General features: G+C 38.7%; 4 protein-coding genes and 1 pseudogene across 5 annotated transcripts; 1 reads left to right on the top strand and 4 right to left on the bottom strand.

Moving 5' to 3' along the window:
- Positions 1 to 931: 931 nt before the first annotated feature.
- LOC104706611 (protein Dr1 homolog) lies at positions 932 to 2542 on the bottom strand. 2 transcript variants are annotated; one of them, XM_010422805.3, is made up of 5 exons: positions 2310 to 2542; positions 2166 to 2228; positions 1837 to 1926; positions 1565 to 1728; positions 932 to 1464 (listed from the first exon to the last, which is right to left on the bottom strand). In XM_010422805.3, the coding sequence occupies exons 2-5, from the start codon at positions 2218 to 2220 to the stop codon at positions 1294 to 1296; spliced, it is 480 nt and encodes a 159-aa protein (XP_010421107.1). In that variant the 5' UTR covers positions 2221 to 2228; positions 2310 to 2542; the 3' UTR covers positions 932 to 1293. The 2 variants fall into 2 exon arrangements, with proteins under 2 accessions (XP_010421107.1, XP_010421108.1); XM_010422806.3 differs by having other exon boundaries at positions 932 to 1461; positions 2310 to 2388.
- LOC104706610 (G patch domain-containing protein TGH) lies at positions 2518 to 8723 on the top strand. The gene is made up of 16 exons (XM_010422804.3): positions 2518 to 2858; positions 3525 to 3615; positions 3690 to 3784; positions 3986 to 4089; positions 4401 to 4462; positions 4586 to 4654; positions 4802 to 4953; positions 5190 to 5265; positions 5348 to 5434; positions 5606 to 5680; positions 5961 to 6105; positions 6281 to 6770; positions 6901 to 7182; positions 7261 to 7389; positions 7576 to 7752; positions 7826 to 8723. Exons 1-16 carry the CDS (start codon positions 2724 to 2726, stop codon positions 8495 to 8497), a joined length of 2841 nt encoding a protein of 946 aa, XP_010421106.2. The 5' UTR covers positions 2518 to 2723; the 3' UTR covers positions 8498 to 8723.
- Positions 8724 to 8914: 191 nt separating this feature from the next.
- LOC104706609 (thymidine kinase b) lies at positions 8915 to 10042 on the bottom strand. The gene has a single exon (XM_010422802.3). It carries the CDS (start codon positions 9802 to 9804, stop codon positions 8932 to 8934), a length of 873 nt encoding a protein of 290 aa, XP_010421104.2. The 5' UTR covers positions 9805 to 10042; the 3' UTR covers positions 8915 to 8931.
- A 1480-nt stretch (positions 10043 to 11522) lies between these two features.
- Positions 11523 to 12704, bottom strand: LOC104709304 (uncharacterized). The gene has a single exon (XM_010425943.2). It carries the CDS (start codon positions 12702 to 12704, stop codon positions 11523 to 11525), a length of 1182 nt encoding a protein of 393 aa, XP_010424245.2.
- Positions 12705 to 12920: 216 nt separating this feature from the next.
- On the bottom strand, positions 12921 to 14162 carry LOC104709303 (uncharacterized; annotated as a pseudogene).
- Between the last annotated feature and the right edge of the window lie 1272 nt (positions 14163 to 15434).

Here is a 15434-nt window from a genome sequence, read left to right as displayed (position 1 = left end):
ACATGAGACCCAAAGTGAGACCAGACATAATTCTGGCCAACATCCTCGCCGCAACCACCGTCGACCTAACACCAACAACCCTCGAGTTTCATATGAATCGGCGATTGCGGCAAATAGAGGAAAGAAGAAAGACTTACGATCTCAAGAGCACTGAGAGCATCGACCATGGAAAACGAGGTGAATCGACTGATTTTTCTGGTTTCAAGATGAATCGGCTTCCATCGCCTTTTGGATTGAGAGAAGAGAGAGGATCGGGAAAGAGAGAAAGAAGAAAAGGGAAAAAAAAAATTCTTTTATATTTACCCATCTACGTATCATAACAGGCCACGTCGCGTTGCTTACTGCGTTCCTTAATTCCTTCCCATAGAATCGCTTCTCTTATTAATGGACTGAAAAATGAATTTTTAATTAGACTTTTGGGCCCCAATAACAAGAGTATCGATGAGAGAAACTCTCAGTAATGATGCTCTAACCCCTTCAACGACTCTCCCTCACCACCCCTACCTTTAATGATGTCATGATTCATCAGTTTATATACATTTTTGGTAGGAAACGAAAATATTATTGGTTAATAATTGGTCTTTGTTGTGTAAATTTTTTTCAGTTATATATATATGTGTAAATCACGCATTTTTAGTGTTGACGTACGTTTCTTATTCACAACTGTCAAAAGATAACATGACTGTTACCACTTACCAGATGAACTAATTTTTTTTTTCTATAATAAAAATTGTATCCAACAATCCAATTGGTAATTACATTATCATTTAACAATAGCTACCTGAGTTAGTTGACATTATAACTGATGTCTTTACAATCACATAAGTCAGCTCTTCACCAAAAAAACTAATGAACAATAATAGGTGTGCAGAGCTATTGGCAAAAAGAGCTTTTCGAGTATGAACCTCATCAACTCTCCGTATGTCAACACTAAACAATGATCCAGCATTTTCTTTTATAGAAAGACAATTACACTCATTACCAAACCCATCCAACGTACAAACATTAGGTTTCAGATCAAACTGCCGTCTATAAAACCATTGAATCGGATGCTTTGGTGTTAGACTTGACCCACCATACTTAGTCAAGACACACAAGAAACACAAAACAAGGAATGCTTACTAATTACATCTGAATCACAAGGGTGTTTTTTAGATGATGAAACGCTAACATATATTATACTAAGAGCATATAAACAGAGGACATACGCATTTGCACTTACAAGGGAATGTTAATAAGATGCTTTTTTTTTTTTTTTTTTTTTTGGCCTACCGATTCAAAGGATGGTTTCAATTAGCTTTGTGGACTTCTCTGGTTGGTTTCTGGATGTTCAGGTTGAGGAACCGGAACACCTCCATTCATTCTTGCACGTGCTTCTGCAAACATACGTTGTTGCTCAGCAGCTGCTTCCTCCTCAGTCATTTGAGCTCCACTGTTCCATTTCACACTTCTCTGTGTGTCCTGCTATAGAGTTGCAAACATACGAGACAGTTAACATTAATCATTTCTTCTTCTTCTTCTCGGTGCAAAGAGAAGTAGATGAAGAAAAGAAAAGGATGATTACCATGGTTTCATACTTATGTTGCTCATACGCAGCATAGACTTCCTCAATGTATTCTCCAAAACCAAGAACCTGTAGTGCCTTGAGAACATGCTCAGGGGCAATCGTCCGTTTGTCCTCTTTGTTACAAACATCATTAGATTCTGAAGATACAAGATTTATAAACTCTGCAAAAAACGTTTAAGAAACCACACAGTAAGAAAACCCATCAACTACACTAAGTGAAGCAAGTGAAAATATATCATATGAGAAGAAAATATATGATCTGATCTTACCTACACAACATTCAATAAGAAGATCTTGAGCATCTCTAGCAACACGAACATCTGGTGGTAACATCTCTTTTATGATTTTAGTCATCGTAGCTATAAAAACAATAAGAGAACAAAACGTATCCTTAGCAAGATCACAAAAACATGAAGTCTCTGATTGATTGCTCATGAATCCTATAACCCTCAGCTATGGTTACAAATCCTATTCAATATACACTTCAACGATCGATGAGCAATAAACCCAGATCAACACATAACTGCAAAATCTAAAAGGTACAGATACAACCAATTACAGATAGGTATGGTCAATGGATCGGGAAAAAAAAACTAACCTTTTGGAAGTGAAGCGTCTTCCTTGGATTTGCCGACTATATCCATTGGATCCATTGTTTGATCTACAGAAATAATCAGATCAGATCAGATCAAAGGGGAAGGTATATACATGCGAGGATAGAGATGTAGATGAATCGACTCACCGTAACTGATTCAACGCGGTTCAGAGAGAGGACGATTCAACCGAGTCGTGGCGAGATCCGGCGCCGGTGAGTCGATCGGATTGTACGGAAGCTTATCGGAGGAAGTTTCTCTCTCCTTCGTCTTTCTCTGAGCAGAGTCGATTAGGGCAAACGGAACACGAAAAGCGCGTGAATCCCACTCTCTTTTACAATTGCGTAGATTCGGCGCGTGAATGTAGTAACTTCAACTCCTTATAGAAATTGGATTTTTTTTTTTTTAATTAATCAAAACCAAAATGGGCCGGAAAGTGACCCGAACCAGGCCCATATCTCTTTGTTCAATATTTCTCGATTCTGTGATTCTGCTTCTTCTTCTCCGGTACTCGTTTAGAAATCTCGCTCGAATTGCTGCTTCTCGCGGTGGTGAAGACAATAATGGCGTCAGACGAAGAGGATTTCGTATTTCATGGAACACCAATAGAGCGCGAGGAAGAAATCGCGAGCCGGAAGAAGAAAGCAGTCGCTGGTGCTTCAGGCAATCTTAGAACTCTCCCTGCTTGGAAGCAAGAGGTGAGTCTCTTTCTTTGATCTTCTAGTTTCGTCTGTTTAGTTTCGGATGAATTAGGTCAATCAAGCATCGAGAGACTCGCGCTTGTTGTGAACACGGAAGTTGTTGTTGTTGTGCTGTTTTATGAATTTTAACTTACTGTAATCTGTAGAGAGAGCTTAATAGGTTATAAGGTAGACATCTTTGAGGCCAAGCCGTTTCAGGGTTTTAATACTGTTACTGGGTAGTGGGAGGGAGCTTAAGAAGCTTGAATCTATGGAAATCCAAGTGAATATCTCTCTACTGGAGCTGGTCTAACACTTAGAATCATGTTAGATTGACGTGTATCTGAGATTTAGGTGTATGCTGTGTTTGTTCTTTCTCATGAATGTGTCTATGGATAGTTGTTAGATTGATAACGTGCATATAGAGATTGCCTTGTAGGTTCTTTAGCATAAACATTTATAAAAGTTGGCATCATCCCTGGTCTATAATTACAAACTAATTGAAGCAATCTGTGTTGAAAATTGGTCTCCGTACTAATGGATGCATGGTATTGCTTACAATTCCCTGTCAATGTTTTTTGTGCGGATGCTTTCCACTATGGTTCTTTACTCGAAATAATGTCTATCTGTATATAGTTATATTATGTGGAAGGCTGCTAACATCTCACGAGTTATCATACTCAGGTGACTGATGAAGAAGGCCGGAGAAGGTTCCATGGAGCATTTACTGGTGGATATTCTGCTGGGTATTACAATACAGTGGGGTCAAAAGACGGTAAAGTTCACATTACTTGATTTTTAAAGATTTTTATCTGTACGTTTCTGTTTACAATCTAAATTGAATTTCAGGCTGGGCTCCCCAGTCATTTACATCATCAAGGAAGAACAGAGCTGGAGCAAGGAAGCAAAGTATTTCAGACTTTTTAGATGAAGATGAAAAGGCGGTATGTTTCATTTTCCCCGCCTTGTTTGATCCGTTAAGCTTGTTCTAGTTTGATTACGGCATATTGCTAATTCTTCTATTACATTTATCAATGGTCAAATGGAAAGTGGATTTGGAAACTTTTGTTTTGCTCTGTGGAAGATGTGCACTATATGGAATGATGTTAACTTGTTAAGCCATTCTAAATGCTTTTTCATTTCAGGATATGGAGGGACAATCACTGTCCGCGAGCTCACAGTTTGACACATTTGGTTTTACGGCAGCCGAATATTCCCGCAAGCAAGTTGAGAAAGAACAGCATGAGAGGTCTCTGTGTACTTATGTGTCATTTTCCTTAATACTTCTCATGCATGGTTGTAGCTTGGCGAGAATTTAACTGTGGACGGATATCCCATTCTTTCTTATCAATCTTTCTAATATGCTTTGCATTCATTTGGAAGCTTGTTAGGAGCTATGTTTTATACTGTATTTTCAGTTCTTCTCAATTTTGCTTTGGCATTAGTAATGTTTAGAAATTGTGTGATAGTCTTTTTTCTATATTAAGATTCCTTTTCTCTCTCATTCGACTTGGCTATGATGTTGCTATCATTTGTAACATATTTTTTTTTGTATCACAGGCCATCAGCCATTCCTGGCCCAGTGCCTGACGAACTTATTGCTCCAGCTTCAGAGTCAATTGGTTAGTTTCTAAAAGCCTCTTTAATATTTGGCAAAAGTTCCTTTTTCTTTCGTTCTCTCTATTTTTAAATGCATCAAGAGGAGAAAACCTGATCTCATGTATATGCTTCTTTATATTGTTCAGGGGTCAAACTTTTACTAAAGATGGGATGGCGGCGTGGTCATTCAATAAAGGATGTGCGTGCTAGTTCAGGTTTGAACTTTTTTAGAATGCACTAAGCCACTAATCTATAATCTTCTTTTGTGCATCAATAAAAACCGTCAGTATCTTTTTATTTTTGGAAATTCATAGCAAGCTATTTATTTTGTGGCTCTCGTTTTTATACCCTTGTCGGTGCAGGTGCTCGTAGAGAAGCTAGGAAAGCATTTTTAGCCTTCTCTACTGATGAGAATACGAAGGAAACATCCGACTCAGTGGTTTCGGAGACTGAAGTGGAAACTTCTCTGGATCCACAATTTAGTGAAGATATTAAAATGTCTGAAAGCACTCCTGTGAGTCAACTTTCAAGTTTTTATTTGCAAACAAGCTTTATGTTGTTGATTGCAATTGCTACTGGTGTCATACATCTATTAGTCATTTTTTTCTTGAACTTCGCTTCTACATTTCGTAGCAGAATATACGTAGGACTGTGAACACTGCTTCTAATCTTCTGCCGAGGGTCTTCTGATATTATCCTCACTTACACTGATGGTGATAATATCCTTTGTTCCTTCTTTATCTGTTGCAGGTATATGTTCTCAATCCAAAGCAGGACCTGCATGGATTAGGATATGATCCTTTCAAGCATGCTCCTGAATTTAGAGGTATCTAGTTGGTCTTTTATGATGTTTTTGCTGACAGGACATTCTTGGTCATTGACTTGCTTCTCATTTTTCTGATCCGTAGAAAAGAAAAGATCTCGCTTGTCTGCCAATAAGGAGGCTGGCTTCAGAAAGCCTTTGTCAATGAAGGAAAGTCTTTTTGGACCCAAATGTAAGATTTTGACTCGCCATTCTTTTTCTTTCTTATTAATTTGCTCTTCTTTGCTTAAAGATACTTACGTGCATCCACTGCGTATCTCTATGCCAGCTTTTACTTGGCATTGTTGTTGCGTGAAAACTACTCATGGGCTGTGTTAGTTACTAATATGAGTTGAACAATCAGCAGGAAAGATTGCTCCGGGTTTTGGCATTGGGGCACTTGAGGAGCTTGATGTTGAGGATGAAGATGTCTATGGTGGTAAGCACAGAAGAGCTACTTCCCCACTCTTGGTTTTTCTTTGTTCATATATGCATAAGTGTCTGTTGAGGTTGCACTTTTTTAATTTCTAGAGGTGACAAACCATTGTTCACCGTATTCAAATTCTAGCTCCTGTATGTTGTAAAAGTAATATTCTTTTGGAAAAGAATAAAATTCGTAATAGGTGCAAAAACTTGCTTGACAATTTGAAGTGTTTTTGGATTTAACCACTTGTTTCTCAGAATATGCTGCAACACCTAGATGTTTCCTTTTATTTCAGGTTACGATTTTGATCAGACTTATGTCATAGAAGATGAACAGCCAGCAAAACCGAGCAATGACAATAGACTGAGGTTAGCCTCCAAAGAGCATGACGTTCTGCCAGGTTTTGGAGCTGCTAAGAATTCTGACTACAGTATGGAGAGGTAATTCAAACTAATGTTTCAATGATTCACAATCATGAGGACGTCGTTAAATTAATGTCATCACACAATTGCATGTCCAATGGAACTCTTGCACTCAGACATTTCTGATTATGGCTACTTACTTTCATATGTACAGAGTCTGAATCATATCATTGTGTGTTTTATATTATACCAGGTTTAGTCCTCCAAAAATCCCGAAGGATTTTGTGGCCCGGCATAAATTTTCTGGTCCTCTTGAGGCTGAAACTAAGCCAACTCTTTCTGCTCCTCCAGATGTTCCTCCCCCTGCAGATAATAATTTGAAACTTTTGATCGAGGGCTTTGCAACTTTTGTTTCCCGTTGTGGGAAACTATATGAGGATCTTTCTAGAGAGAAGAACCAATCAAATCAGCTGTTTGATTTTCTCCGGGGAGGTAATGGTCATGAGTACTACGCTAGAAGGCTGTGGGAGGAGCAGCAAAAGCGCGGTGATCAAAGTAAGCTGACATTAGATGTTAAGCCGTCTTCAAGTGTACAGAAAATGACTGCTGAAGAACGTGGCAGCTTATTAGGGGAAAAGCCATTGCAGAGAAGTTTGAAAGAAACCGATACTTCTGCTTCTTCTGGGGGCTCCTTCCAGTTCCCGACCAATCTCTCTGATACATTTACCAAATCAGCTTCAACTGTGAGTAAACAACTTCACACCTTATAAGAATATAGTTTGATTACGCTTGGTAGATGAGTTTTAAGGGAAGGATATGCCTTTGTTTTCCTTGCACTAACATTCTAGACTCATCTTTCTATCCTTGAAATAGCAAGAGGCAGCAGATGCTGTTAAGCCTTTCAAAGATGATCCGGCTAAACAAGAGAGATTTGAGCAGTTTCTCAAGGAGAAATACAAAGGAGGGTTACGTTCAACAGACTTCAACAGAGTTAACAGCATGTCTGAATCAGCTCGTGCTCAAGAGAGGCTGGACTTTGAGGCTGCAGCTGAGGCAATCGAGAAAGGGAAAGCTTATAAGGAGGTCAGACGGGCTACTGAACGGCCTCTCGACTTCCTTGCAGGCGGCCTGCAGTTTACTTCTGGTGGAACAGAGGTATGTCTACATAATCTTCATTGCAGTTATTCAGCTCATTGGAGGTTCTATCCTTATACAGAAAACTTTTGTTTACAGCAAATTAAAGACACTGGAGTTGTAGACATGAAATCGAGTACGACATACCCTAAAAGGGAAGAGTTCCAATGGCGTCCTTCACCTCTTTTGTGCAAACGATTTGATCTCCCTGATCCTTTCATGGGAAAGGTAAACAAGTGGTTTCTTGCTCCTCCTTCAGGGAATGCCATTTAAAGCTTGCATTCATTGAAAAAATGGCTTGCTCTGCACATCTCTTTTGGTTGGCTATAGATTATATAATTTTCAGAGCCATGTTCTTGCTTATGTGTAAAATTTAGTACTTGATTGATCAATACATTCCCTTTAATTTTACAGCTGCCTCCTGCTCCGCGAGCTAGAAACAAAATGGATTCTCTCATATTCTTGCCGGATACAGTGAAAGCTGCATCTGCACTATCTGAGTCGCAAGAACATAAGAAAGAGACATCAATAGAAGAGCCTGAAGTTGAGGTAGAAGTGGAGAATGTGGAGAGACCTGTTGATCTTTACAAGGTAATGCGGGTTTGTCTGAGTAACTCAGTTTGATAGTTTCGATTTATTAATATTCTGTCATGTTCACTTGTAGGCCATCTTCTCTGATGATTCTGAAGATGATGAAGATCAAGTAATGAACAGAAAGATACAAGAGGGTCAAGAAAAGAAGAATGAAGCGGCTGCAAGCACATTAAACCGGCTTATAGCTGGTGACTTTCTAGAATCTCTAGGGAAAGAACTAGGGTTCGAAGTACCGTCTGATGTCCCATACCAGGAAGGAACCAAGCCAATGGAAAAAGAGAGCAAGTCCAGAAGCAAACCCGAAGGTTCTTCAGACAAAAGACCAGATAGATCTGGATTTAAACAGAAAGTGGAGGAGAAGACGAGCAGCCTCACTCTCGGGTCTGAAGAAGAAAAGAGTAGAAAACAGAGAGAGAAATCGCCAAGAAAACGGAGTGGCGGCAACGATCTATCATCGAGTGAATCCTCAGGAGATGAGCGGAGTAAAAAACGATCTAGTAAGATGGATAGATATAGAAACAATGATTCAGAGAGCGATTCATCCAGCGACTACCACAGCAGGGATAAGCAAAGTTCAAGATCAAGAAGGAAGCGACGAGAATCTTCTAGAGAGAAGAGAAATAGCCACAAGAAGCACTCAAAGCATCACAGGAGCAAGAAGTCATCTTCTTCAAAGCTTGTGTATAGCTCAGACGAAGATCGGAAAGAGTCAAAGCGGGAGAAGAGGAGGCGACGAGACTAAAAAACCTAATCACAGCTGTTGACACTGACCAAACGCGGGAGAAACAGAGCCTTTTGCATAAATATCGTATGAACATTGAAACAGCGTAGAGGTATGCAATGAATATTCTCTGCACTGCCTCGAGATGGTCAGGTTTGATAGCAGATGATATGGTAATGAGATAGAGAAAAAAATTGTATTGTCAGTTGCTTTATTTATATATATATTGGTTAAAAAAATTTGCTTACGACTTTTTGTGTTGATCATTGATTAAACTCCAATTACTAGTGTAGAACATACATAACTTACTGTACTTTTTTACCAGAACAATCTTAGAATCATTGATTAAATTAGTACATAATTTAATCTTAAACTTTAAATCTCAAAGCTAAAATATTTCAAATTATCTATCTAATCAAATCCTACAAACTCTCAAAATCGGCAACGACAATTACTTAAAGTGAACTCGCTACAACAACATCAGGCGTTTTGGTAGAAGACGAATCCAAAACGGCACGAGCGGTTTCCAAAACGCTTTGACCGCAAACGTAATGATTCCTACACACAGGCATATACACTTCAGCACCACCGATAAGCTCCGTAACTATCTCCTCCGTCTTCCTCATCGTAAACGAAGCTTTCTTCCCACAAACCTCACACCGCGACGTCAGCTTCGTGACGGAATCCGCAATCGGAATCAAATCGAGCACTGAACCAAACCTCCTCCTCATGAAATCACCATCCAACCCAGCGACGATTACGGTTTTACCTTCTTTCTCAGCAGCTTCACGGCAAAACTCGTAGAGATCTCCGAAGAACTGAGCTTCGTCGATCCCGATCACGTCTAACCGATTCTCGTACTCGTCGGTTCCGAATCTCTCCTTGAAACTCGATAGATCTGGGAGTGACCAGCACGGGAACTTCTCGCCGTCGTGAGTCACTATCGATTCCGTGCAGTACCTCGTGTCTTTGTTCGATTTGATGACGGCGATTTTTTTGCCGGTTAGTTTCTCGGCGAGGATACGGCGGAGAAGCGTTGTTGTTTTCCCGGAGAACATTGGACCGACCACGACGTGGATTTCTCCGGGAGGTGAGAAGGAGAGTGGGTGAGATTGTGGTTGTGATGAGGATGATGCCGTCTTCTGTGATTTTACGGTGGAAATTGTGGAACGAGGTGAATTTTTGGGGGATTTAGTGTTGTTGTTGTTGATTGCGGAGGAGAAGCGAAGGACGGTGGAGAAGAGAGAAGGTTTAGGGAGATGATGAAGATGAAGAGACAAGGGAGAAATAGATGGTGAGATTAATGTTCTCATTGAAACACCAAACATTTGATTGATTACAGAGTGAAGGAGAAGGTGGAGGAGGAGGAAGAAGAAGAAGAAGAAGAAGAAGAAGAAGATGCAAAACCGCTAAAGGAGGAGTTAGGGTTTATTGGGGGAATGAGGTTTATTGGAAAGGGCACATTTTTGATTAATTTTAATTTTGTAATGTTTATATTGGATTAGTTTTAGTTTTGGAGTACAAAGTTAAAAGAATTTATAACAGTTTCCTTAAAATATTTCTAGAAGAAAAGTGGAACTCAGCCTTTGCCTTACAAAAGCCAACATATTTTTTTTTCTTTTTTTTCTTAGTAATATTTATGTTGGATTATCATTTTATTTATTTATCATCATAATATAAATTATCAACTGTTTTTTTTATTCTTGATGATAATGTTACATTTGTAATTTTTTTTTGGTTTTATTTATATTTGTTTGGGCGTTGGGCTATGTTTTAACTTCAGAGATATGTGGTATGTGAGACTAAGGGCCTAACTTGTTCAAACGTTGCGGTTGCGGTTTGCGGTTTCAAGCGTTATTAAGCGTTTTGAACAATTGGTTTAGCGGTTTAAAATTGGTGCGTTTGCGGGAGGTTTACGACTGGTTGACCAGCGGGTGCAATAGCGGTTGGAACATAATAAATGTGATATATAATATATAAATGTTTTAAAATATCAAAAAAAATTAAAACTTGATTAATAATTAAAAATCATGAAAAAAAACTACAATAATTATTTAGAAAAACAAATAAATTTCATAGTGAAATGTTTATTACTTTATGCATTTGGTCTATCACCAAAAATTGCATCAAGTCATGTGATAAATGGCAAAACAAGTGCTTGATACCGTGGATCTTCTGGATTATTTTTATAACTATGATAATATTTCTTCGATAAATCCAATCGATGTTTGACTTGGCTCCAAGTCAAATCAACTCCAAGTTGCTCGTTAATATTCTTAAGAATATTTTCCTTTTGAATATCACTTAGAAATTTTGTTGTGGGATTTTTTTCTTCTTGTTTCTCCAGGATTACCCGTTGAAGTAGAGCACACGTTGCCTCCTTCGACCACATAAATCTCTGAGTCGAAGGCAAACGATCATCTTGCGAAGCCATGATTATCACCTAGATATATATATAAACATAGTCAAAGCTAAATCGATATGATCAATAGAAAAAATATAACCACATCTACCGTACCGTATAATAAAAAAAGAAATCAACAATAAAAAAAGGGACCTTTTTCTTGTGTTCTCTAACGATGAAGACTTGTGTTGAGATGAACTGCACTTTTATACTAGTTTATTAGGTAAAAAGAAAAGATTTTGTATCTAATTTATTTAGCAAATGAATATTTTATTCTCAATGTTATATATTTGATATCTTTTTCGCGGGTAATCATATTATTCCCGCCGTGTCCGTAATCATATTTCCCGCTGTATCCATAGTGATGGTTGGTGCTATAATATGTGAGAAAGTTTCATGTCGTTGAGATCACAATCATTTGATAATTAACCCAACGTAATCTCGACTTTAGAGAGACTTTACTTAACAAAAAAAAAAAAACCAGGATCAATGAAAGAAATTTGAAAAACCTGGAGGGTAAAATCATACAAAAATGAGAATCCTTACACTCTCACAATTATTAAATTTTAAATATAATTAGCTAGTACAGAAAACTTCAGAAACATCTTTAGATGATGCGTTCATTGCCAATGAAGAGCATCTTTAACGAGCATCCCATATCTCTCTTGCTATGTCGTCTCTTACTGTTGACATATATTGATCAGCCGTTGGATCATAATTTCGATCGACTACATTATCATCATGAGATGGAGACATGTTTCCTTCTCGATCAGCATCATAGTTCTCCGTTTCTTCTGCAGCATTGAAGTCGTCGTCCTCTATATTAGAATCTCGAATAAAATTATGCAATGCCATAGTTGCAGCAACAATCTTCTCCTGCATTTGCACATCATAACGAACACGACCTTCTAAAATAGACCATTTTCCCTTCCACACTCCAAATGTTCTTTCAATCACTGATCGAAGCGAAGAATGTCTCTTGTTAAATGTCTCGCGTACAGTGCCTGGTCTACGCCCAGCAAAATGATTTGGATGGTACGCTTCACCTCGATAAGGAGCTAAAAACCCCCTTCGATTAGGATAGCCAGAATCCACTAGAAAATAATTCTCCGAGCTTGGGAATGGGAAAAAATTATCATGACGTGCACAATATGTCAATATCTTGGAGTCGTGTGCACGTCCCGGGACTCCAATACGTGTGTATATAAATCTCATATTGAAATCACACACTGCCAAAATGTTCATTGATGTGTAGTTATGATGATTCCAGTACGTGATCTTTTTATCGCCACCAACACGAACACGTACATGAGTACCGTCTATAGCTCCAATACAATCTTGAAAATATGGAAAATACCTCCTATCATGCATGATTCGTGGTGGTATATCGACAAGTTCCTCTCTTTTCCATGATACAATGTCTGAATGCAAGCAACAAACGGCATTAACAACATCATCAAATTTTGTTGTCACGGTCCATTGTGCAACTTGAAAATCTGCTGCTATGCTCCTTTGTGATGAGTTATGTCCCAAAATCTTCAGCGACATTCCTAATGCAACCTTAGATCTTACCCGATGAGAATCTTTAAGACCATACTTTTTTAGCGTATCTAAGAGCTTAAAAAACACTCTTTGTCTCATACGTAAAACATGGAGGCATTGTGTATCACTTTCATACATTAGTTGCTCCATTATACGTTGTCCACGTTCAGGATCCGTTCTCAATTGTTCTCTTTGAAAAAAGCGAAGATGATCAATGTAGATTACTGCTTCAATAGCTTGGTCATCTGCTTCTATTATTTCTCTGACTGTGTTCAACTCCATGTCACTTCCTTCCTGTAACAAATTAAATTCTTGTTACATTTTGACTCTTAAAAAGCATCCTCATGCATAATAAATGAATAGAAAATATTATATTGTAAAGGCCAACAAAAACTGAAGTCAAATCAAACCAAAGACAATCCTCAATGTCGTAAACAAAATGCAAACAAGAAATAAAAATTCAATAAAAGATTACGTCAACAAAACCAAAGCTAACAATCAAACAAAATCATTACGAGACTCTTTGGTTTGTCTCTTTAGAAAAGGTAGCTTCTCGTCATCTGGGAGAGCATGAAATAAACCGCGCACAACATCATTTGTTGCATTAAGATCAAGAGATGCCCAATAAAGCTCCGTCATCGGAACCAGATCCGGTACTGCCCTCACATGTTTCACAACAAGAGCCATTCGTTCTTCAGTTGAATTTGTTGACTGATATTTTGACTTTGCATTTGTCATTTGCTCTAGAATATCATTTCGGTCTTCCATAGTAGTAGCAATACGGTCGAGCGTCGAGTCTACTGGATTTTGTTTAGCTTTCGGTTCGACTTCTTTTCTCCTGAGTGTGCATAGAAGATGTCTCTTTGGATGCAGATGATGGTTCTGCCTCGGAATTTGGATTTGCAGAGTTTTCCCTCGGAATTTGTGACATCCAATCTAGGTCTTCTGTTTCCATATGATGAGGTTCGTTCTCACGCATCATATCTTCTCTCTCGTCTTCTTTGTTTGTACGTTCAGTCTCACTTACGTCAACTAATGGAGCATGACGATTTACACCACGTCTTGGTTGCCATGACTCCTCCACCACAACCGTTTCATCTCGGAAGACCACATGAAGAAGCGGTATAAACCGCAGTGGGTGCGACCGGAGTTTCGAAGCTTCAGGATAAGCCTTATAAACCAAAAACAAAATTCCAATCAATGAAAATACAAAACAAGAAATTAATAATTACACAAATATGTGGTTACATACCTTAATTTTATCTTTCCACCAATGATCAGGGGCATCAAGACTTCCTGTCCTTGGATTAACTCCGAGTCCAGTTGCTCCAAACGTGATTTTACGATACAGTTCATATTGCCTCTTTAAAGTATCAAGTCTATTCTTAATTTTGTTCCAGTTTAAGGTTAGTGGAAATTCCTTTTTAAATTCTGTAAGAACGTTTTCTTTTCCTTTCTCACTCAAACTTTTGCCTCTAGAATTTCCAGCTTGTTTCTCTAGCATTATCAAATCTAACAACAAACGAGTCATCTCGTCTGACCAGTTAATTTTCTATTCGAGAAAACAAGTTGAGACATATATTCAATCACCAAACTCAAAACAATATATAGAATGAAAAAGATGATGTTATGAAAAAAATAGAAAGAGTTACACATATATAACATAGAATGAATGATAAAAGAGATTGATCAATACTTACGTTTCCATCTTGATTTTCATCACCTTGGGTTGACGCCATAATTTGGAGGTTTGAGGGTTGAGAAGGTGTTAAACATATATAGAAGATAGAAAAAAAAATATCGTTAGTTTTTTTTTTTTTTAAATTCCAACCGCAAACGCCCGCAACCGCAAACGCTTGCGGGAACCAGCTTTTGGAATTCAACGGTTGGGAGCGATTGGGAGTGACTGGGAGCGATTGGGAGTGACTGGGAGCGATTGGGAGCGATTTGTGTGATTGGCCCCAAACGCTAGCAACCGCCCGCAAATGCAAACGCAGCGTTTGCGGGAGCTAGCGGGAGAACCAGTCAAGCTCTAAAACTAACATTGATTCTGGTTGTGTACAAAAAGACTCACCAAACTAAGGAGTTACACAAGTGAGATCAATGGCTCTAAGGTATGTCAAGCTTGACCTATAATCAATCAATCTCTCGCTAAGTTTCGATATGTCTTCAATGAAACATTATATTCAACGTATACAAAAGAGTCAACAAGCTATGTCTTCCTTTACTCCTTCGCTTTGATTTCTCTTTAAGTTGTGGAAAGTTTATGGCCTTCGATTGGGGTTTTCTTTTTAGTTCAATCAGTTTGTGTTTTTGGGTGTCTCGGGGAAGCGGTCGAGCGTAACAGATTTGCTTGGTTCGTGGCTTTTGCGAGGAGGATGGTGCCGGATCTGAGATCTACGGAAACAAACCATTGGTTCACCATTGGTTCTTGCCGGTTCACAACCCAGATTTGTTTTCTCGCTCTTGTGCTTCTTGTTGTTTTGATGCCGCTGGTTTGACCTGTGTGTGTTCTGTAGGAAGAATTTACTAGCCTTTGTATTCCCGCTCACCCTTAGCCTGGTTCTACCTATTAGTCTCCCATTTAGTCTGTCTCCTTTCTAAGAAGAGGTTTCTTGTGTGAAGTTTATGCTTGGCAATCTGCTTCAGATCATTCTACTCTTAGATGAGTTGTTGGTGATGGTAATCTCTGTAGATGAGTCTCGATTCTGGTTTTTGAAGCTCATTAAAGTGGTTTTGTTTCGCTCCTTGTCTTAAGCGTTTCCGAATCTGGAAGATGTCGGATTGCTTTTTTATGGCTTCTATCTAGGCGCTCCTTGACGCATTAGTAGTCTCGCCGCATCTGGAAGTGTATAGAGATTCTGAATTGGGCCTTTACTTGTCATGAAGTCTGGTTTGGAGAGATCATCTCTCATTGTGATAGGAGGAAGCAGTTGTTGATTGATGTGTTGGCCGTGGGCAGCATTGATACAGCTCATTCGCAGAAACTTCAGAAGAGAAGTTGATTTGTTT

The sequence above is a fragment of the Camelina sativa genome, chromosome 8, assembly GCF_030686135.1.
Source record: "Camelina sativa cultivar CO46 ecotype springtype chromosome 8, ASM3068613v1".
Classification (NCBI taxonomy): Eukaryota; Viridiplantae; Streptophyta; class Magnoliopsida; order Brassicales; family Brassicaceae; genus Camelina; species Camelina sativa.
The sequence above is the reverse complement of the archived record's forward strand: the minus strand, read 5'-3'. Positions and strand labels throughout refer to the sequence as shown.

Excerpts from the sequence above, each read along its gene's own strand:
- LOC104706609 (XM_010422802.3), bottom strand. The coding sequence starts at position 9,804 with ATGTTTGGTGTTTCAATGAGAACATTAATCTCACCATCTATTTCTCCC.
- LOC104706611 (XM_010422805.3), bottom strand. The coding sequence starts at position 2,220 with ATGGATCCAATGGATATAGTCGGCAAATCCAAGGAAGACGCTTCACTT. Across the intron at positions 1,729-1,836 it reads TCTTATTGAATGTTGTGTAG|AGTTTATAAATCTTGTATCT; the intron begins GTAAGATCAGAT and ends CGTTTTTTGCAG. Across the intron at positions 1,465-1,564 it reads AACATAAGTATGAAACCATG|CAGGACACACAGAGAAGTGT; the intron begins GTAATCATCCTT and ends GCAACTCTATAG.
- LOC104709304 (XM_010425943.2), bottom strand. The coding sequence starts at position 12,704 with ATGGAGTTGAACACAGTCAGAGAAATAATAGAAGCAGATGACCAAGCT.
- LOC104706610 (XM_010422804.3), top strand. The coding sequence starts at position 2,724 with ATGGCGTCAGACGAAGAGGATTTCGTATTTCATGGAACACCAATAGAG. Across the intron at positions 3,785-3,985 it reads TAGATGAAGATGAAAAGGCG|GATATGGAGGGACAATCACT; the intron begins GTATGTTTCATT and ends TTTTCATTTCAG. Across the intron at positions 4,463-4,585 it reads TCCAGCTTCAGAGTCAATTG|GGGTCAAACTTTTACTAAAG; the intron begins GTTAGTTTCTAA and ends TATATTGTTCAG.